This window comes from Nerophis ophidion, linkage group LG02 (assembly GCF_033978795.1).
Source record: "Nerophis ophidion isolate RoL-2023_Sa linkage group LG02, RoL_Noph_v1.0, whole genome shotgun sequence".
Taxonomy (NCBI): Eukaryota; Metazoa; Chordata; class Actinopteri; order Syngnathiformes; family Syngnathidae; genus Nerophis; species Nerophis ophidion.
In genome coordinates, this window is record NC_084612.1 from 51,450,292 (window position 1) to 51,473,695 (window position 23,404).

The 23,404-nt window shown below is 39.4% G+C and overlaps 2 protein-coding genes across 12 annotated transcripts in view; one reads left to right on the top strand and one right to left on the bottom strand.

Annotated features, from left to right (window-relative positions):
* The window catches only part of LOC133542188 (6-phosphofructo-2-kinase/fructose-2,6-bisphosphatase 2-like), a 92,659-nt gene that overhangs the window by 51,245 nt on the left and 18,010 nt on the right, over positions 1-23,404 (top strand). For 7 of the 11 annotated variants that reach the window (XM_061886092.1, XM_061886109.1, XM_061886132.1 and 4 more), the window contains 6 exons: positions 12,193-12,400; positions 12,466-12,612; positions 14,310-14,414; positions 22,679-22,808; positions 22,870-22,932; positions 23,006-23,070. In XM_061886092.1, coding sequence (XP_061742076.1) covers positions 12,193-12,400; positions 12,466-12,612; positions 14,310-14,414; positions 22,679-22,808; positions 22,870-22,932; positions 23,006-23,070 — 718 coding nt within the window. The remainder of the gene's footprint in view (positions 1-12,192; positions 12,401-12,465; positions 12,613-14,309; positions 14,415-22,678; positions 22,809-22,869; positions 22,933-23,005; positions 23,071-23,404) is intronic. The other 4 variants (XM_061886097.1, XM_061886116.1, XM_061886149.1 and 1 more) reach the window with 2 other exon arrangements.
* Positions 3,500-8,855, bottom strand: LOC133535425 (uncharacterized). The gene is made up of 6 exons (XM_061875260.1): positions 8,277-8,855; positions 8,055-8,126; positions 7,946-7,996; positions 7,696-7,866; positions 3,568-7,458; positions 3,500-3,505 (listed from the first exon to the last, which is right to left on the bottom strand). The coding sequence occupies exons 5-6, from the start codon at positions 7,261-7,263 to the stop codon at positions 3,500-3,502; spliced, it is 3,702 nt and encodes a 1,233-aa protein (XP_061731244.1). The 5' UTR covers positions 7,264-7,458; positions 7,696-7,866; positions 7,946-7,996; positions 8,055-8,126; positions 8,277-8,855.

The window sequence follows — 23,404 nt, forward strand, 5'->3', positions numbered from 1 at the left end:
ACTTGACCCCTCATAAATCATTGACCTTTGACCTTGAGGGTCATAAATCATTGATTTATGGGGGGTCATAAATCACTTTTGACTAAAGGTAGGGACTTAAATTCTCTCCCCTCCACGCAGACATTCTTTTCAGCGAGAGACTCCTTCTCAACTCGGTGGATCTGAGGATCAAACTCACGCGTGCCAGCGACGCCTTTTGTCTCACAGGGGCTGCGGACGGTACTTTCCGTCTGAAAGTGCTGGGTGCCTCTCTCTTCACAAAAAAGGTCACCGTTTCGCCGGCCGTACGATTGGGGCACGCCTCGGCCTTACTCAAAGGAAACGCACTCTACCCTTTGTCACGGGTCAGCGTGAAAACCTACTCTATCCCTGAAAATTCCAGAGTATGCACCCAAGAAAATTTGTTTTTGGGCACGATGCCTAAATACATTGTTTTGGGTATGGTAAATCATGAAGCTTTCACAGGAAGAAGAGATCTCTCACCCTTTAATTTCCAGCATTTTAACGCAGAATACATCACCCTCTGTCACGCGGGAAAACAAATTCCCTCCAAAGCTTTCCAACCACAATTTAACCAGGGGGCTTCGGTCAGAGAGTTTTACAACATGTTTACCGCTACAGGGAGGCATATGAAAGATTTACCTCTGTGCATCAACAGACAAGATTTTGAACGGGGTTATTCGCTGTTTGTGTTCAATCTCAATCCGGGAGAGGACAGTGACGCATTGTCTCGGGTTTCTAATGGCACTTTGAGGTTGGAAATGAGATTCAGAGTACCCTTACCCAACACGGTCACTCTTGTGGTTTACGCATGTTACGATTCTATTTTGGAAATTGATTCCAAACGACAAGTGCTGGTGGATTATTATTGACGACGGAGATGAATAACCATCAACTGGAGAAGCTTCTGCGACGAGTGTTGGGGAATGTTTTCTGTGGTGTATGGGCCTCCGACCAACTCCCCTCACTGACTCGCTCCTTTACCCCACCCTCCTACTTTATCGTCAACACCCACGAAGGACATCGACCGGGGGAGCACTGGTTATCGATGACTCTGGAGGAAGATGGGACCGCCACTTTTTTTGATTCTTATGGATTTTCTCCCGATTTTGATTACTACCCTCGGAGCATCTTGAACTTTTTGGAAAATCGTTCTGACCGTATATTGTACCACAACCTACAGCTTCAACACCCTTTGTCCACAGTGTGCGGTCAACACTGCGTTTATTATCTGCACCATCGATTTTGCGGACTGTCTTTTGAACAAGTTTTGTCTTTATACACAGATGATGTAGTAAAAAATGATCTTGAAGCATATACCCTGGTTAAAAAAATTCAATGTTGTACTAGCACGAATAAGAATAATAGTAGTCGTTGTGGCGTACAAGACGTCTGTTGTTTAGAAACTTTTTTGAACCGTTGAAATGAAAATGCTGTACACACTTCGTTTGATGAATAAAAAAACATTTTATTGAAACAAGAGTTTTGTCATCATTCATTCAAGGTTTAACCAATGTGGGGACAATGTCACTTTTCTACCTCTTCTTTTCCTCTCGGGGGATAGAAATGTTTCTTTTTCCACCCATTCTGATTCAAACTCTCCATCCGCTTTCAGACGTCTGTATTGATCTCGTGCTCTGGGGTTATGAATGGTCGATGTGGGGACATTTAGCTCCGTCAACGCTGTTAAAAATTTTCTCCAACCCTCAGGCGTGCGGGTCTGTGGATTTTTGGACCGTTGCATCAGGTGTTTCAGTAAATCGATCATATGAGATCCCTGCACCGGTGTACCGTTTTGAACAAACTCTCCTTTAGAGGTCCACCCCTTATCATTCTCGGATAATTTTTTCATAATGTACTCGGCGTTGTTACGGTCGCGTCGGGGGAGGATTTTCAGAACTTCGATCATCGTGACATCCTTTGACCCCCCGCCAGTATTCCGAGGTTTATCCTCAGGTTTATCCATCGGTTTATCCTCTGGTTTATCCTCCGGTTTATCCTCCGGTTTATCCTCAGAGTCATTCCATGGTTCACCCCGCAAATCCTTGTGCAAAGTCAGAGTCATCCTTTTCTCCTCCCGTTGCCCCTGCTTCAACAGGCCGAGATATCTCTGCAGCAGGGTATCGTATATTTTTATTCTTTCATGAGGATTCATTCCGGGTTCGTTTAAGACGGCTCTCATTTTAACATCTAGATCATCCTCCGCCGAGTCTCTGATGGTCGGCTCCGGGCGAGTCAGACGATTTAATTGTTGGGGGGATAGGACAAACATTTTTTGAGCCTTTTTCATCTTCAACCTTTTCCGCTCAATCCACCGATAAGATTCCCTATAAACGGTACGACGGTGGCCAGTAAGGGTAGAAGAAAACCGCCCGACTGTTTCATCAGAGTCTGGCGTTTGCGTTTCAGTCCAGTCCTTTTATCAGCCAGCAGTCGGATGATTTTCTTTTGTTTTTTAAGCTGAGCAAATTGAGACGGTGATAAGGGCACATTACCCTTCAGAATGTTTAAAGCAATTTCACACAGCGTCTGGATAAAGTCTGGTGAGCCGTGACTCAGAATATCTCGACGTTTTTGTGGTGTGGCATGGTACAGAGCTTTTAACATGGAACCGTTCCTCTTTACACGCTTTGACATTATGTTTTTGGCACGTAGACAACGGGCCACTGGTGCGGAAGCACGCCCGACCTCACTCTGTATTGTTCTGGACAGAAAGGTGTCAGGTCGACCAATAAATAGCCATGAGCATCCAAAGTAGCATCCGCAAAACTTTCCAAGAAAAAACTTTTTTGTGCGGGGAACATTTGCTGTGCCAACACGTTAATCTGCAATCTGTCCCGCGGATTCTTAAACAGTATCATATAATTACAGTTTAAGCTAATGGTGCGTGAAAATTTTCCCTGATGAAAAACATTCTGGGTCAGCATCATAACGCTCATATTTCTATGATGTCTATACTGCGTGAAAATTTTAACCACTTCGGGGTGATTTGAGGCTTGAAAAATAACATCGTCCAAAATCACCAAATGGGTCTGATCGTCCGGAAATAAGTTTTCATCTTCAAAGGAATCAGGCAGTCCTTCAACAAATTTTATTTTTTTATTCATCTTTTTTAATTCAGCATACATGGGTTGGAAAGATGTATAAATCCACACAATGTTGTCGGGTACAGAATTCATGACGTGTTCACAATTTTCCAATACACATTTTACAAAAAAAGTCTTTCCGCAACCACTAGGTCCTACAACCAGGCATGAAAAAGGTGTATGAAATCTGGGATCAAAGTCTACTCGTTCCATTTTTTCCATTTCCTCTCTAATACCCGAAAGGTAAAGTTTTCCCGTCGGGAAAGAGACGTCTTTTGTCATACACCACTCGAAACTTTTTTTCGAAAGACGAGTTATTTAAAAGGAACCCCCTTTTATCACGAACAATTTGGTGATGAGGGGTGTAGATCGCACCTGTTTTGTCTTCCTCCAGATAGCCCTCCACCAAATCTTTAACGCTGTCAAAGTTGACCCTCTCACAACACTCGCGGGTTTGAGTGATTCCTTTGGCACGCAGCACAGTTTTTTTACCCTGCAGGGTTTGGTAGGCATAACTCTTTGGACCGGCAGCGACGAATTCGTGAATGCTGTCTCCTCCCAACTCATCCGTCAAATCGCCTAGATAGGACCCCGTCTCCAGAGAAACTTCCCCCTCGTTTACCGTGTAGATTAAACTATCGGTGTCTGTGTAAAGAACTCTCTCTTGCAACACCTCTAGGTAACCGTACATTTTCAAACGTGCGTAAGCGGTGGTAAAAGCAGCGACAAATACATTATTTGTGTTACCGGGAAGCACCACGCTGTTTTTACTGTATTGCCATTGCACCATAGCAATTTGCTCGTTGAGAAAGGAAAAATATTCAACCTGATATTTTCCTGAAAATACAAAGTCGAAAAATACTTCACTTTTTCTCACCAAGGTGGTCTGAGTTCTATTGCACCTCTCCGCAAACTTTCCCCAAAGGCTGTTTAAACAGAGTTTTGACATTTGTCTCTTGGCAGGGTTGGGTTCGATTTTTTCAGCATCCAGCTGTATTCCCTGATTTTCACGATATTCACGAATGTACTTTTCCCTGCTTTCTGCATCGACGGCTTCTTTGGGATACCCTGAAGCTTCTTGCTTACCCTTTAGGAAAGTTTGAACATAACCCGTAAAAACGGTTTCGCTCCGTTCTTCAAAGTGCCACACCTCCGTAATCTTACCGACTCTGTATCCCAACTGTAAAGCTTTGTTGAATTCGAGCGTGACCCAGACTCCCGTCAATGCCCTTCCTTCCTCATCATGTTCGCAGGGTTCCTGCTGGTTATTGTTTTCTGCGCATGTGCGGCAAAGTGTAAACACTAGTTTACCCTTGACCGTTCTGTAGGGTAGCACAGGGAAATAGAGACCTCGAGGAGGGTGAACAACGGCTCTGACCAGACCGAAATAGTTTCCAACATCGTCAAAATCCGTGTGGATGATGACAGGATGACCCAGGGGGTAAGGAAATGCGCTGTTGACGTACGGGTAGAGAGAGGTGACATCCTCATACAATACACGCTGGTTCTCACCCGCCGTGTGCCTCAAGCAAAAGGCGCTTGTCCTACCTCCATAAAGAGCGTCTCGAGGCATGAGAGGTGCGGGGTAATTGCGTGTTTTGAGAAAGTCTATTACCCTAGGGTTTGATTTTTTCATTTCATTCCACTCGTGCTCTCTGATGACGATGATGTTGACCTTGTGATCACGCTTTAACGCTTTCATTTTTTTCTCGGTAGCCTTGTGCAACTCCTCGAACGGTGTGTTTGTCAAAGGGCATACAGCACCGGGTTCGAAACACGTCGGGCATCCGTGATAAAAACACCCCTGAAATTCCCAGACGAATGGTTTGCCACCGATTATAGCAAACCCATCCACAAAGTATGCCCCCATCTGTTTTTCGCCTTTGTTTAAAGCATGCTGAATGAAAATACCACGACGATGCGACTCCCATTCTAACCATTGGATGCTGGTGTGTGAGTATTTTTTACACAACCCTCGGTAGTTATCCGGGGAAGGTATGGCTAGAGAACGCGGCTCGAGGAAATTAGTCACAAACACCTTCATGCAGGCCGAGGCTATGGTGATACGGGAGAAGGGGTCAACACCCGTCTCGCTCGTAAACTCGGCTCTAAATTTGATGCAACCCTCACGAAGAACATTGACGTCGTTTTTACAGTAGTGTACCGCTTGTTTTTGAAAATCAAAGACCTCGCTTTTCTCATTTTGATACCACGTCTCAAACTTGGTGCGTTCAACAGGTGTCATGCGTTCTACACCGTAATTGCTGATTGCGGGGTATTTTCCGACATAATTTAAATGTTCCTCCGAACTAAATTTGTGAGGAAAATACCCCTTGGACCAGCAATCACCGAGTCCTAACGCTTTTGGCATAGCGCTAAGCGGCATGGTAAGGAAGGAAAGCGAGTCAATGTATTTTTGCAAAAAATCAGGGTCTTTAAAACAGAGAACTTTACTCCCCTGCATGATAATTAAGGGTGCTATACCCAGCTGTACCATGCCTCTCAGAATCAAGTAACCGTCAAATCCTCTCGAATTGTGGGCTATAAATGTAGATTTATGATAACGAGGTTTCCTGAAATGATTGAGGAAAACTGTAACACAATCCAGTCCAAAAGCACACCACTCTTCTCCTTGCAGCGTCTTGGTACAGACTAGAAAGGGAATGTGAGTGTGATTGTCATCGACAAACGTCTCAAAATCATAGAATATGATATTATCATTGTGGTTTACTTCACGTGGTTGGGGTTGTATATAGCAAAGATGTCGTGTTTCAGGTGTCTCTGAGTCACTGCGAGGTAGCTCTTCTTTACATATTTGACATTTTAACTTAGGGCACGTGTGTTTAGCGATACCTGTAGCCACAGGTACATCGTAAAATAGGTTGCATTTAAGGCATTTCTTTCGCCGATCGCAGTTGCTGACGAGTTTTTCCATAACCCGGTGTTTTACCCTGTGTCTGAGGAGACATGCAGGAGAACGACACCACATGTTGCAATCCCTGCAAAGCACAGTTTTCCCCTCTATTTTTACACACCCTTTTTGTGTACAGACCAAGCAATAGCCGTCGCATTTGTGTCTGTCGGGTTTGTTGTACCCTTGGTAACAGTAGTGACAAACGTACGGTTTTGACAAAAAACCTTTAATGTTAATGATACCGCTGTAATGATTCTGAGATAAATACAGATACAACGGATTTTCTGATTTGGGGTAATCCGTCTCGAACCGTGAGAGGGGTCGTTGGCCCTCTTCTCTGTACAGTATGACAATTTTACGACGTACCACTTTTTCAAATTCACGAATATGACTGAAAGTGACGGAAGTCTGTTCGTCTAAGCCCGCTTTTCTCTGTATTTTTTCAGCCTCCGCCACAGCCTGGTTATCTGTAAATTCAGGATGTAACAGACTTGCTAGGCTAATGGCAAAACATAGTTGATTATTCGAGTTTAATGGATTGTAAAGATAACGAGCTTTTTTTCTGCGGATTTCATGTTCCAAAAGGGTTTCGATTTTTCTTCTTACACCACCTCGAGGGTTATGTATCACCTGGACCATCACCTGTATTTCTTCATCGTTCAATATTTCAACGTTTGATTGTACCAACAGATCTAACACGTCTTGAAAAGCATTCATCACAGCCCCGGCATCGTTTCGAAATGTAAATGAAGTGTGTTGATTTGCACTTTCACCGGATAACTCCAATTGAATGATATCGTCGGGTCTAGCTTCCTTAGTTACCATCTGTGTCAGCTTTTTAAGGCTCCCCAAGACTCCGCGGTAAAATGTGGCGTAATCTGTTACATCGTTGTTTTGAGGAAAAGTTAAAACGCTGGATAGTTGTATATTGTTGAATGTTTCCCTCCTCAAGACATTTACCCCATCACCCCTCTGGGTCTCATTTGAAATTGATTGGTCAGCCGTTGACGGTTGGTTCTGCATGACCCCCACCACCTCCGAAAAATCCAAACATTCCCCCGAGGGTGTCGCCCCTCCCAACACCTCGTGATGCTGTGTAGAGGCTTGTGTGTTTGTGTTTGAATTTAACACATTAATATCATCTTGCAAAGACGGATCATCGTTTGGTTCCCATTCTATCTGGTTGTTTGGATCTAAATGATGATTACAAACGTCTTCATCTTCTACAATAACTACATCTAATTCAGATGGAACTACACCCATTATATTTCTCTAAAGAAAAAAAAGAAAAAATAATTCGAATGGAACAGATATAACAAACCAGTATGTATCAAATCATGTCTGCCATCTTCATGAGAGTGCGAGCCAGTATACGATAGTACTGTTTCAGCCTTCTTCTGTTTCTATCATGTTTGTCGAGCTGGCGGGCGCATCTACGCTTCCTCCTGCGTTTGTTGCCTGTGGAAAAAAAAAAAAAAAAAAAAAAAAATTAATATATACCGGCTTTAACCACATGTGGCGCTGTCATCTCCACTCATGCAAGCATAGCCGGAAACAACCGCCCACCTCCGGAATCAGTCCCCGCCCATTCCCCTTAGGCGCGAAATTCATTTGAGCGAAAGACATTGGAATGAGAGGAGCTCTTTAAAGCTCCTGAGAATCTTAAAAAGCTTACAGAAAACGAGAAAAACTTACAGCGGGTGCCTGTTGGACATTCACCGTCGTTTTCGATGATTTCCCCACGGAGCAAGGATTCGATGTCTGGAGTCTTTGGCGCAATCAAGCCTTCTCCTCTGCCTGGAATGGCCGTTGACGGACCCTCCAGCGTTAAGGGAGACCAGTGAGCAAGAGATGTAAACGGAAAATCTGTAAGTAAATATATGTATATATGTATCGTATACCGCATGTTTTTTTTTCTTGTAAAAATGAGAATTATTTGACTCACCAGACTGCGATTGGGTTAAAGGGATCGCGTTGGTCTCTTCCGGCGAATCCTCTATAAAACAAAATAATGAATACACACAATATTAAATAATTCGAAGGTTTAAACACACCTCGATAATCATCTTCCAACTTTGTAAGATCGATCAAACAAAGTTCTTCGTCTTTCACTTCGTCGTCATCGGCTGTTAAAAAAAAAAAAGGTATTACATCGTCGTACACGTGCAATGCTTTTAACGTTTAAATGCTTAAACGGAGTTAAACCATTGTCTAATAATGTGGTAAAAACGGAGGTAATGAAATGAATACAGTAAAAAAAAAAAATCGGTACTTACACAAAAGGATTGGAGACTCTGTTAGGAGATCCCTTGGTGGTGGGTGAATTTCAACTCGATGTTCGACTGTTTTTAGTTCGAATAAATACTTATTATAGTAACATTAAACAGACGTGTTACAAGGAATGAAAAAAAAAAAAAAAAGAAATTACCTTTCATTTTGCAAATCGCGGTTACACTGTGTTCTGCTCTAGTTTCTCCATCTGTTTAAATATGTTTTCGTGAGGTATGGAAGTTGTTTCAGACGATCGTAAACATTTAAACCGTCAAATGGGTGGCCAGTTGCTATTCATACGACATTCTCAAGCTTCCATAAAAACTGAACCCTCCTTTGTACCCCAAACTGACCTGTTGTTTCAGACGATCATAAACATTTAAACTGTCAGATGGGAAGTCAGTAAAAACTGAACCCTGCTTTGTCCCCCAAACTGACCTGTTGTTTCAAACGACCGTAAAGACCAGTTGCTACGTGACACTGTGTTCTGCGATAGTTTTTTCCATCTGTTTAAATATGTTTTCGTGAGGTATGGAAGTTGTTTCAGACGATCGTAAACATTTAAACTGTCAGATGGGTGGTCACATGCTGCTCAGATGACATTGCTTTCTTAAAAAACTGAACTCTGCTTTGTTCCCTCGTCAGGTCTTAACGATGTGTGCGTACGAATGTGTGTGTGTGTGTGTGTGTGTGTGTGTGTGTGTGTGTGTGTGTGTGTGTGTGTGTGTGTGTGTGCGTGCGTGCGTGTGTGTGTGTGTGCGTGTGTGTGTGTGTGTGTGCGTGTGTGCGTGTGTGTGCGTGTGTGTGTGTGTGTGTGCGTGTCCACCAAAAACTTCCCAATCCACGGTAGATAACGATGAAAATATCGAAAAAGGGCTTCCGTCTCTTCTTTCTTTTAGCTGAAATAAGCAGATATCACCCATTTCGTATCTGAATACAAATCCAAAAGATCCCTCCATCCCTAACCCTTCCAAGTCCCATTTCTCACGCAAAGACTCGGTCGGCGGCATCTGAATACGATTTAGAAACACTCGACTTTTTTGCGGAGCGTCAATGTAAGTTTTATTATTTTTATAAATCGACACAGGCGTTTCACTAATCATGACCGAATCGAACAAAGTCTTTACGCTAACGTATAAAGCTCCAAATAATGACTAAGCCTTACACCGCCCTTTTGTACCCCTCCTCTGCGTGTGTGTGTGTGTGTGTGTGTGCGTGTGTGCGTGTGTGTGCGTGTGTGTGCGTGTGTGTGCGTGTCCACCAAAAACTTCCCAACCCACGGTAGATAACGATGAAAATATCGAGAAAGGGCTTCCGTCTCTTCTTTCTTTTAGCTGAAATAAGCAGATATCCCCCATTTCGTATCTGAATACAAATCCAAAAGATCCCTCCATCCCGTACGCTTCCAAGTCCCATTTCTCACGCAAAGACTCGGTCGGCGGCATCTGAATACGATTTAGAAACACTCGACTTTTTTGCGGAGCGTCAATGTAAGTTTTATTATTTTTATAAATCGACACAGGCGTTTCACTATCATGACCGAATCGAACAAAGTCTTTACGCTAACGTATAAAGCTCCAAATAATGACTAAGCCTTACACCGCCCTTTTGTACCCCTCCTCTGCGTGTGTGTGTGTGTGTGTCTGTGTGTGTGTGTGTGTGTGTGCGTGTGTGCGTGTGTGTGCGTGTGTGTGCGTGTCCACATCTCCACACGTAACATTCCCAGCCATCAATACATCGAAATCTGGAAGTTGTTTCAAACGATCGTAAACATTTAAACTATCAAATATATGGTCACATGCTGCTCAGATGACATTGCTTTCTTAAAAAAACTGAACCCTCCTTTGTTCCCTGTCAGGTCTTAACTCCACCCTCTTCCTGGTTTAACCACTCCCACCGCAGGTCTTATCTCTGCCCTCTTTCTGTTTAAAACTCCACCCTCTTCCTGGTTTAACCACTCCCACCGCAGGTCTTAACTCCACCCTCTTCCGGGTAAGCCACACCCACTTGACCTTGACATTTGAACCTGACCTTTGACTTTGACCTTTGACTTTGACCTTTAACCTTGACCCCTCATAAATCATTTACCTTTGAACTTGACCCCTCATAAATCATTGACCTTTGACCTTGAGGGGTCATAAATCATTGATTTATGAGGGGTCATAAATCACTTTTTGACTAAAGGTGTCCCCTTAAATTCTCTTACAATATTTTATTTACATTGTTTAATTAATAAATGTACTTTAATACTTTGTATTCCTAAGTATTTTTATGACATATATGTGTGTGTATAATTGTTCTTATTAATTAAATACCATATTATTTAAAGACTTGAAAACATAATTTGTTTCAGTCCAATGATTTTTTTTACTCAAATTTTTTTTTTTTATTAGTTATTATTGATGTTATTATATTATTACATTTCCTGTATATAATTCCATTATATTATAATGATACATTTGATTTTTTTTACCTTTCTTTACTGATCGGAAAATTATTTTGAAATTATTATTATTGTAAAAACAATATTATATTTATATTGTGTAACTTAAAAAATATATAATTGTTGTGTAATAAAAAATTATTTTACCTAAGTATTTTTTCATTTTTATTGTAAATGCAATATTTTATGTATATTATTTAATTTAAAACAATTGTACTTTAATACTTTGTATTCTTAAATAAGTATTTTTCATGACATATATATGTGTGTATAATTGTTCTTAATACTTAAATACCTCATTATTTAAAGACTTCAAAATATACCTTACTTCAATCTAATAAAAATTTTTTTACTCAAAATGTATTTTTTTCTATTATTATTACTCCTATTATTATATTACATTTCCTGTACATAATTCCATTATATTTAATAATCATACATTTTTCTTTATTATTTGTACCTTTCATTACTGATCGGAAAATTATTTTAATTATTATTGTTGTTATTACCATGAATTGATTAACATGGACCCCGACTTAAACAAGTTGAAAAACTTATTCGGGTGGTTCCATTTAGTGGTCAATTGTACGGAATATGTACTGAACTGTGCAATCTACTGATAAAAGTTTCAATCAATCAATCAATCAATTATTCTTTTGTATTGTGTAACTTTAAACTGGAAAATGATTGTTGTAAAATACATTTACTTTTTACGTAAGTATTTTTCACTATTATCGTAAATACAATATTTTTTTATTTTTTATAAATTGGTTGTACCTGTATAGCGCTTTTCTACCTTCAAGGTACTCAAAGCGCTTTGACACTACTTCCACATTTACCCATTCACCCACACATTCACACACTGATGGAGGGAGCTGCCATGCAAGGCGCCAACCAGCACCCATCAGGAGCAAGGGTGAAGTGTCTTGCTCAGGACACAACGGACGTGGCGAGGTTGGTACTAGGTGGGATTTGAACCAGGGGCCCTCGGGTTGCGCACGGCCACTCTTCCACTGTGTATTGTTTAATTTTAAAAGAAAAAAAATATGTAATAAATTTATTGTTTATGTAGGTATTTTTTCGTTATTTAGATACATAATTTTTATAAATGCATATTCTGTATTTTAGTATAGGAAAAATATGAAAGTTATAATGGTTTTAATTGTTTGAATCATCCATCCATCCATTTTCTACCGATTGTCCTTTTCGGGGTCAAGGGGGTTACTGGAGCCTATCCCAGCTGCATTCGGGTGGAAGGAATATTAAAATTATTTCATTATTTTTAATCATAGCAGTTCTTTATTCTAAATAGTGTCCTTCTCTGAATGACTAAGATATATCACATGGTTCTACTACCTCTTTACAGAACATGGTACCTTGGCCTACAATCAAAAAAGCCTAGTTTTTGTTTGCTGAAATGACAACTGCACTTCAGCTTAAACTCACTAGAGGGTAACAATGAGCCGCCTCTACTGCAGGGACCTGTCCTTCATCAAGGTGATAAACGTGGGCCGGCGCTTCTTGGTAAACCGGGTGCAGGACTACATCCAGAGTAAGATCGTCTACTACCTCATGAACATCCACGTCCACTCGCACTCCATCTACCTGTGTCGTCACGGCGAGAGCAACCACAACGTCGACGGTCGCATCGGGGGAGACGCAGAACTTTCTCCCCGTGGGAAACAGGTAAGATTCCCAGAGAAAGTTGTCATTTTCATGGCGTGGAACTCTCTTTCTCTCGCACGCCACAGTTCGCCCATGCTCTCTGTGACTTCATTGAGAAGCACGAGCTGTCGGACCTGAAGGTATGGACGAGCCAGCTGAGACGCACCATTCAAACGGCGGAGGAGTTGGCGGTGCCATACGAGCAGTGGAAGATTCTCAACGAGATTGACGCGGTCAGTCATAGTGATTGTTTGGATCGGTTATTTTGTGTCTTTGTTGCAAAAGCTGTTTTTTTTTACACTGAATTTATGTAACTGGATTTTGTGAACTGATTTTTGTTTTACATCAAATTGTTAAAAATTCCGTGTTGAAAAATGTGCTCCTTCAAAAAGCGAGACTGACTTCCGGTAAATTAAGACTGAGGCAATCGATCCTGTCTCAGAACCAGCCAATGAGGTGTCAAGTTTGAAGTTACGTGACACGAGTCTTGCAAAGCAGCATAAAAAAGTAGTTAACTGGTCTACCTGGGCATAATACAACATAATTAACATTAAAATGTGGCCCCACTGGATATTTTCTAACCATAGAAATTATTCTGGGGACAAGCGGTAAAAAATGGTAGAAAATGGATGGATGGATGGATGGATTCATTTTTTATACTGAATTTATTTATACTAAATTTTTATATGTACATTTTTTTTATCTTAATTTTTATACACTGAATTTCTTATGCACTGATTTTTTTTATACATTTATTTTTTTACTTTGAATTTTAAAACACTGAATTTTTTAGTCTGTTTTAACACTGAATTTTAAAACTCTGAATTTTGACACTGAATTTATCTATAGTGAATTTTGACACTGCATTTTAAAACACTTATAATTTTTTACAATTAATTTTTTACATGAATTCTTTTTACACTGAATTATTTCATACACATAATTTTAAAACACAGATTTTTTTATGCACGTTTTTTTACATTAAATTTAAAACACTGAATATTTTTTGTCAACATTTTTTACACTGACTTTATTTGTACTTAATTTTCAAACATCGATTTTTTTATGCCCGATATTTTTATACACCATTTTTTTACACAGACTTTTTTTAGTCTGAAGGTTTTTACACGGAAATTATTCATACTGAATTTTTTGCGCTGAATTTTAAAGCACTGAATTTTTTACATTGAATTATTTTTACACCAAATTTTTATACACTGAATTTTAAAACAGATTTTTTTATGCACTGTTTTTTTACACTGAATTTAAAACACTGATTTTTTTTGTCTAAAGTTGTTTACACTGAATTTATTTATACTGAATTTTAAAACACTTTTTATGCACTGATTTTTTTTTTTACGCTGAAGTTCATACGCTGCATTTTTTTAGTCTCAATGTTTTTACATTGAATGTATTAATACTGAATTTTTATACACTGAATTTAAAAACTCTGATTTTTTTATGCACTTTTGTTTACAATGAATTTGGAACACTGAATTTGTTTTGTCTAATTTTTTATGCTGAATTTTCAAACATTTTTTAATGCACTGATTTTTTTTTATACACTGATTTGTTTCCACTGAATTTTAAAACACAGATTTTATTTTAGTCTGATTGTTTTTTCACTGAATTTTTATATATTGAATTATTTTCACACTTGATATTTTTTTACAATGAATTTTTTGCACACTGATTTTTTTATGCACTGAAATTTTATACACAAAATTTTAAAACACAGATTTTTTTTTTAATGAAATTGTCAAGATAATTTGATGTAAAAACAATTTCAGTTCACAATATTCAAATGCCAAAAATAGAGTTACATAAATTCAGTGTAAAAAAAAAAAAGCTTTTGTAATAAAGACACAAATCAACCTCTATGGATGTGTTAGCTGGCGCATTTGTGGTGATTTTGTATTTTCCTCTGCAGGGTGTGTGCGAGGATATGACCTACGAGATGATCCAGGGGGCGTTCCCAGAGGAGTTTGCTCTGAGGGACCAGGACAAGTATCACTATCGCTACCCAGGGGGGGAGGTAATTGCACCTCCTTTTCAACAGTTGTGTGGCACTCAGTCATGTTGGAATGTTATTACTGAGATGCAATTATGGCCACAGTATTGACGCCGGAACTGATTAATATGCTTCTTAATATTTACAAATGGAAAAATTGTCGACTGGCTGCAATTGCACTTTGGACTCTTGTTTGGTGACGGGACATTTGTAACTGGAGATGTCCCGATCATGGGCCGGTATTTTACAAATGACACGTCCATATTATTATTTTTCTCATCATTACACACATGCAGGAGGTGCATGAATTCCAGGCGGGTGCGTGTCGAACCACAACAATTTAAAAGAAAGCTGCAACAAATGGGTCGTCTAGCCACAGTGTGTAGACGCTTCTAAGAAACTAATCCTCACCAACATGACGGAAAATAAACTGTTTCTTCCATGTACATTATCACTGGAGGATTACAGGAAAGGTAATGGCTAAACATGCTACACACACACACCGAGCAGGACGACTTAGAAAGCTAACTGCTAAAGTTTCAATGTAAAGAAGAAGTGACTATACTATAGTGTTGAAAGTCCGGACTCTAAGCCACTACTTTTTTTCTACGCTTTGGACCCTTCAGCTTATAAAACGGTACTGCTAATTTATAGATGTTTATTCGCTGACAGCCATAATGTTTTGTATTCAACAAATAGTTTTCGACAGACATTGAAAAGTTCTGTTATCGTTTGTGCTATAGCGCCATTTTTTGGACGAACTTGTTCACTGCAGGTACTTCGTGGTGAACATCTACAGTATTTACTTCTTTTTAGCGTTTTAAACCAGAAGTACAAGCGCCGTTCTGTCTTCTAGTTGTCATTGCGTTACTACTCGTATGAATTCTTTATTCGTCACTACAAGCAACGTTCGTAAGTTTTACAATATATCTAAAACAATTCTTACTTAGTAAACTGTCCCATGTGTGATTTCTGTAGGAGAAGTTTCATGTCATTTGTATGTGCTATAGTAATGAAATGAAAGTCGTTAGCATTAGCAAATATGCCAAAACGTTTATGAGTGTTAGTGTTAGTATTATTAACTTACAATGCCATTCTGTTTGTATTTTTTCAGTTTCACAAATTCCTCAGTAATTTCACAAAAGCGTCACCGTGGAGTTATTGAGTCTGTTTAGCTGATTGGAGAGCTGGCTTCCGCTGGTCCATGACGATTACTTCTGTTTTGTTTGATCAGCCGTTTTACTGCCCTGTTACAAACACAGTTTGGAAACAATTTAGGAAAATACGGTGAATGATACTAAAGTGTTTACCAAGTAAGCCACACCCACTAAATTTGAGAAGAAAAAATACTGTCCCATATATTAGCCGCACCGGACTGTGAGGTTTAGCTATATACAATGTGAAATTAGTTATTTACACAGAAATATTCTATAAACTTGTACTAAGCGATTTAGAATCTTAGCTAATGCTAATGACGCTAGCTTTATTACATTACGATAGCATGTAAAAATATACACGAAAACACTCCTCCAAACATCACATATAGGATGGTTCAGTGAATAAGAACTATTTTAGTTATATTGTAAAACTTACAAACGTTGCTTGGAATGATGAATGAAGGATCCATACAAGCAAACACTATGGATGGCTAAAAGACTGAACACCACTTCTACTTCCGTTTTTTTGAAAACACTGAATGTTTTTACTTGTTTTTTTGTTTGGTTGTTTTTTTTATTGTTTTTATTATGGCTGTCAGTGAAGGGGAATCCATAAATTTGCTGCTCCGCCTTGTAAGCTGCAGGGTGCAAAGTGTTGGAAAAAAGTAGCGGCTTATAGTCCATAATTTACGGTAAATCAATATTTAAATGTTTCTTGTTCTTATTACTATATATTTTGGGGGGTGATTTTTTTCAGGGAGTAAGTCTCTGGATACAGGATTGCTTTGAGGGAAAAAAACAAATTATTGAAATGGGAGCCAATAGTCGTGTTTGCTTTGTTTATGTATTGGTCTTTTTAATATAATTTCTTAGCTTTTTCAAAGAAATATCAATAAAAATATGAAAAATTTGTTTTGGATGATTACGATCCCAACACTGTTAGTTCCTAACCTGTTGTAGTTCTGGTACGTGGGCTCTGTCAAGTGGTAAGGCACGACAAAGAATAACTTAATTAAATATTCAAACACAGTGTTACTGTTCAAACTGTGTGTAATGTTACTGTGGCCAAAATAACAAATATACTTGTTAAATAAAACCTCTGCCTTGTTTTTTAATCAAAACTTAAGCCTATTGCGCTTTTGTATTCAAATGACGATCGTTATGGTGGTACTTGGAGTCAAGTGAGGGACAAGCGGTAGAAAATGGGTGAATGGATGTTCTAATATAGTGATTTTTTTAGTAACCAGCAAGAAGGTATATTTTTGACATTACAAATTGTAAACAGGCCCTGCGATAACTTGTCCAGGGTGTACACCGCCTTCCGCCCGATTATAGCTGAGATAGGCACCAGTGCCCCCCGCGACCTCAAAGGGAATAAGCGGTAGAAAATGGATGGATGGAATTGTAAACGGAGGTCACGACACAGGAAGTATGTTACCCGAGGGGGCATGGCTACAGGATCGAGTTGCCAAATGGGAATAGCGCATATTTTATAACTTGACATTTTAAAGTTAAAGTTCAGTGATGTAAAGTTAGTAAGTGATCTAGTATACATTGTGTGCTAGGGACATGTGTCAAAAAGAGGTTGGTAGTTGAGAATAAATCTAAAGGTGAAATATAGTGTGGAAATGCACCCAAATGCAGAAAATGCAGTCTTGATTTTCAACATTTTATTTCAGGGTATGCGTTAAAGCACTTTGTGCTGACAGAAATGTTCCTTTTTTTTCCCTCAATATTCCTGTTTTGTTTTCCTCAAAGGGTGCTTACATCTCTGAAATTAATTATTTACGCTTATTTTTTAATCTTTTATAAAAAAGTACCGTATTTTCCGAACCATAAGGCGCAGTTAAAATCCTTTTTTTTTTTCTCAAAATTCGATAATTCGCCTTATAACCCAGTGCGACTAATGTAAGGAATAAGCTTGGTTGAGCTTACTGACCTCGAAGCTCTTTTATTTTGTACATGTTGTAATGATAAGTGTAACCAGTAGATGGCAGTCAAACATAAAAGCTTTAATGCACCCTATAATCTAGTGCGCCTTATACAGTTGTAGCCAAAAGTTTACATTCACTTGTAAACTAGGCTGCACTGTGATGGCAATGTGACTCAAGTTAACAACCCCAACATGTTATAAGTTCCATTGAACACATAGAACATTACACAGGGCACTCAAAAATCTTATCAAAATGTTTAGTATGACTTTGGTAAGCTGTGAAGCCGCACTGCTTGATGTGCTTCAACATACAGGTATTTTTATGCACACAGTATGGTGTGTGTATAAGGTAAGACATATCTGGTGTTTTGTTTCACAATGTTATGCGAAAGCAACTTTTCTTACCTTCTGGTACCTGCTGATTTGTATTTGGGATCTGCATAAATCCTGAAAAATTGTGTGTGTCCGCCTTTGTAGTCCATAAGCTTATTCTTTTTCTCTATTTTCTTGTTATGGGACATTAATCCTCCGCTTTTGCCATTTGTAATATAAAGTAGTGTAAAGTTCTTACTTATTTCTGTCACTAAACTCACCATGAAAGCGCTAAAACATATCCGTGTAGTGAGTTTACATTATTCACCCAAGAAATTTCAGTTATTAGAGAGTTCCGGTGGGACGTTTTTTTACATTTCCGGTGTTGTTGTTTCCATATGAGGAGATGCTGCTCCGTTATTGATTGATGTAAAGTCTGAATGTCAGTAAACCAGTTAGCTCTATCTTTCGACACTTCTTTCCCTTCCGTCCTTGCACGTTACACCGCTACAACAGAGATGATGGGGAGAAGACCCTGTCGAAGGTGAACCACCTAAATAAGACCGCCCACAAAACGGAGGCTTGAAGATGATCTGTAAAACATAATCTATGCAACATTTTGACCAAAGAACCACCAATACATCAGACCACAAGGAATTGTTTTCAATTTAGAAAAAAATACATAAAAATATGACTCCTTTTAATGCACTCTATAATCTAGTGCGCCTTATACAGTTGAAGTCAAAAGTTTACATGCACTTGTAAAGAACATAATGTCATGGCTGTCTTGAGTTTCCAATCATTTCTACAACTCTTATTGTTTTGTGATAGAGTGATTGAAGCACACACTTGTTTGTGACAAAAACCATTCATGAAGTTTGGTTCTTTTATGAATTTATCATGGGTCTCTTGAAAATGTGACCAAATATATTGGGTCAAAAGTATACATTCAGCAATGTTAATGTTTAGTTACATGTCCCTTGGCAAGTTTAACTGCAATAAGGCGCTTTTGGTAGCCATCCACAAGCTTCTGGCAAGATTTTGGTTGAATTTTTGATCACTCCTCTTGACAAAAATGGTGCAGTTCGGCTAAATTTGTTGGTTTTCTGACATGGATTTGTTTCTTTAGCATTGTCCACATGTTCTCAATGTGATTTAAGTCACGGCTTTGGGAGGGCCATTCTAAAACCTTAATTTTAGCCTGATTTAGCCATTCCTTTACCTCTTTTGACATGTGTTTAGGGTCCATGTCCTGTTGGAACACCCAACTGCGCCCAAGATCCATCCTCCGGGCTGATGATTTTAGGTTGTCCTATAGAATTTGGAGGTAATCCGTCTTTTTCAGTGTCCCATTTACTCTTTCTAAAGCACCAGTTCCATTGGCAGCAAAACTGGCCCAGAGCATAATACTACCACCACCATGTTTGATGGTAGGTTTGGTGTTCCTGGGATTAAAGGCCTCACCTTTTCTCTTACAAACATATTGCTGGGTATTGTGGTCAAACAGCTGAATTTTGGTTTCATCTGACCACAGAACTTTCCTCCAGAAGGTCCTATCTTTGTCCATGTGATCAGCAGAAAACCTTAGATGATGTCGCTTCTGGAGCAAGGGCATCCTTCTCGCATGATAGTCTCTCAGTCCATGGCGATGCAATGCACGTTTGACTCTGGAAACTGACACCTGTGTTCCAGCAACTTCCAATTTATTGCAGACCTGCTTTTTGGTGGTTCTTGGTTGACTCTTGATCATCCTGACCAATTTTCTCTCAGTAGCAGGTGATAGCTTGCGTTTTCTTCCTGATCCTGGCAGTGACAAAACTGTGCCATGCACTTTATACGTACAGACAACTGTCTGCACAGTTGCTTTTGGGACCTAAAGCTGCTTTGAAATGAGTCCAAGTGACTTTCCTGGCTTGTTCAAGTCAATGACTCGTTTTTTCAGATCTGTACTGAGTTCCTTTGACTTTCCCATTGTCACGTTTGTAACCGAGTCTAATGACTGCATCAGATGAGCCTGATTTGACTGGATTAAGAGAAGTCAACAGGTGTCGTCAATCATAATCACTCACAAAAAGCTCATTTGATTTAATTGTAACTTTTCTACATCACCCAAACTGATAATGTTTGTTGCTTTGTGTATACTTTTGACCCAGCCGATTTGGTCACATTTTTAGGAGACCCATAATAAATTCATAAAAGAACCAAACTTGATGATTGTTTTTGTGACAAACAAGTATGTGCTTCTATCACTCTTTCACAAAAAATAAGCTTTGTAGAAATTATTGGAAACTCAAGACAGCTATGACATTATCTTCTTTACAAGTGTATGTAAACTTTTGACCGCGACTGTATATGAATCAAGATCAAAAATAGACCCACTCATCGGCAGTACACCTTATAATTTGGTGCGCCCTATGGCCCGGAAAATACGGTATGTAGAATTCAAAACCACAAAGTACACCATCTTGGATACAACATTATTAACACATTATACATTTACAAACACTCTTTCCATATGAGTTGGGAAATTGTGTTAGATGTAAATATAAACGGAATACAATGATTTTCAAATAATATTCAACCCATATTTAATTGAATATGCTACAAAGACAACATATTTGATGTCCAAACTGTTTTTTTTGTTGTTGCAAATAATCATTACCTTTAGAATTTGATGCCAGCAACACATGACAAAGAGGTTGGGAAAGGTGGCAGTAAATACTGATAAAGTTGAGGAATGCTCATCAAACACTTATTTGGAACATCCCACGGGTGTGCAGGCTAATTGGGAACAGGTGGGTGCCATGATTGGGTATAAAAACAGCTTCCCAAAAAATGCTCAGTCTTTCAAAAGAAAGGATGGGGCGAGGTACACCCGTTTGTCCACAACTGCGTGAGCAAATTGTCAAACAGTTTAAGAACGTTTCTCAAAGTGCAATTTCAAGAAATTTAGGGATTTCAACATCTACGGTTCATAATATCCTCATATGGTTCAGAGAATCTGGAGAGATCACTCCACGTAAGCGGCATGGCCGGAAACTAACATTGAATGACCATGGGGCGGCATGGCGTAGTGGGTAGAGCGGCCGTGCCAGAAACCTGAGGGTTGCAGGTTCGCTTCCCACCTATTGACATCAAAGTCGCTGCCGTTGTGTCGTTGGGCAGGACACTTCACCCTTGCCCCCGGTGCCGCTCACACTGATGAATGAATGATTGGTGGTGGTCGGAGAGGCCGTAGGTGCAAACTGGCAGCTTCCGTCAGTCTACCCCAGGGCAGCTGTGGCTACAGATGTAGCTTATTACCACCAGGTGTGAATGAATGATGGGTTCCCAGTTCTCTGTGAGCGCTTTGAGTATATAACAATAGAAAAGCGCGATATAAATCTAATCCTTTATTATTATTATTATTATTATTATATTATTGTATGCAAAACCGACATCAATCTCTAAAGGATATCACCACATGGGCTCAAGAACACTTCAGAAAACTACTGTTACTAAATACAGTTTGTCGCTACATCTGTAAGTGCAAGTTAAAGCTCTACTATGCAAAGCAAAAGCCATTTATCAACAACATCCAGAAACGGCGCCGGCTTCTCTGGGCCCGAGATCATCTAAGATGGACTAATGCAAAGTGAAAAAGTGTTCTGTGGTTTGACGAGTCCACATTTCAAATTGTTTTGGAAATAAATAAATGATAAATTGGTTGTACTTGTATAGCGCTTTTCTACCTTCAAGGTACTCAAAGCGCTTTGACACTACTTCCACATTTACCCATTCACACACACATTCACACACTGATGGAGGGAGCTGCCATGCAAGGCGCCAACCAGCACCCATCAGGAGCAAGGGTGAATTGTCTTGCTCAGGACACAACGGACGTGACAAGGTTGTTTCTAGGTGGGATTTGAACCAGTGACCCTCGGGTTGCGCACGGCCACTCTTCCACTGCGCCACGCCGTCCCCCAAATATTCGACATTGTGTCATCCGGACCAAAGGGGAAGCGAACCATCCAGACTGTTATTGACGCAAAGTTCAAAAGCCAGCATCCGTGATGGTATTGGAGTGCATTAGTGCCCAAGGCATGGGTAACTAACACATCTGTGAAGGCACCATTGATGCTGAACGGTACATACAGGTTTTGGAACAACATATGCTGCCATCTATGCGCCATCTTTTTCATGGACGCCCCTGCTTATTTCAGCAAGACAATGCCAAGCCACATTCAGCACGTGTTACAACAGCGTGGCTTCGTAAAAAAAAAGAGTGCAGGTACTTTCCTGGCCCGCCTGCAGTCCCGACCTGTCTCCCATCGAAAATGTGTGGCGCATTATGAAGCGTAAAATACGACAGCGGAGACCCCGGACTGTTGAACGACAGAAACTCTACATAAAACAAGAATTGGAAAAAATTCAATTTTCAAAGCTTCAACAATTAGTTTCCTCAGTTCCCAAATGTTTATTGAGTGTGTTAAAAGAAAAGGTGATGTAACACAGTGGTGAACATGCCTTTTCCCAACTACTTTGGTAGGTGTTGCAGCCATGAATTTCAAAGTTAATTATTATTTGCAAAAAAAGAATAAAGTTTATGAGTTTAAACATCAAATATCTTGTCTTTGTAGTTCATTCAATTGAATACGGTTTGAAAAGGATTTGCAAATCATTGTATTCGTTTATATTTACATCTAAGACAATTTCCCAACAACGGGGTTTGTAATAAGATTAACTTGATACAAATGTGATTATTAGAGTTACTCGCTATAGAACATTTTCACTTCTGTAATCTCTTGTCAAAGTATCACATGGGGACTCGATGGCGGAGGAACACAATGTTGATCGGGACATACCTACTTCGAGCCATCCTAAAAAGCGGTTTTCTTCTGCAGTCGTATCAGGATCTGGTCCAGCGTCTGGAGCCGGCCATCATGGAGCTGGAGAGACAAGGCAATATCCTGGTGGTCTGCCACCAGGCGGTCATGCGCTGTCTTCTGGCCTACTTCCTGGATAAAAGCGCAGGTGTGTACACAATCACTAGTGATCTCCTGCGTGAAGGTTGTCCTGTTCCTTCCCCCAACAGAAGATCTGCCCTACATGAAGTGTCCGCTGCACACCATCCTCAAACTCACCCCGGTGGCGTATGGTAGATCTTTTAAAATAAGAGACTCAATTGACAGCAGCTGTTTGTCCACTAAAATCAGTTCTCCCTTGTTTAGGCTGTAAAGTGGAAATGTTTTGTCTCAACGTGGAGGCGGTCAACACACATCGGGATAGACCCCTTGTAAGTTTTTGACCTTTGTTAATTTCAAGCCATTAATTGGACTGATAACCCTTCATATTCTCTTTAATTCATAAAAAGCAGGAGCATTTTGTGTTTGTATATATATACACACATACATATATTTATATACACACAGAAATATATACACACAGACATACATATATATAAATATATGTGTGTATATATATGTATATATATACATATATATATATATATATATGTATATCTGTGTGTATACATATATATAAATATATGTGTGTATATATATGTATATATATACATATATATATATATATATATATATGTATATCTGTGTGTATATATATGTATATAT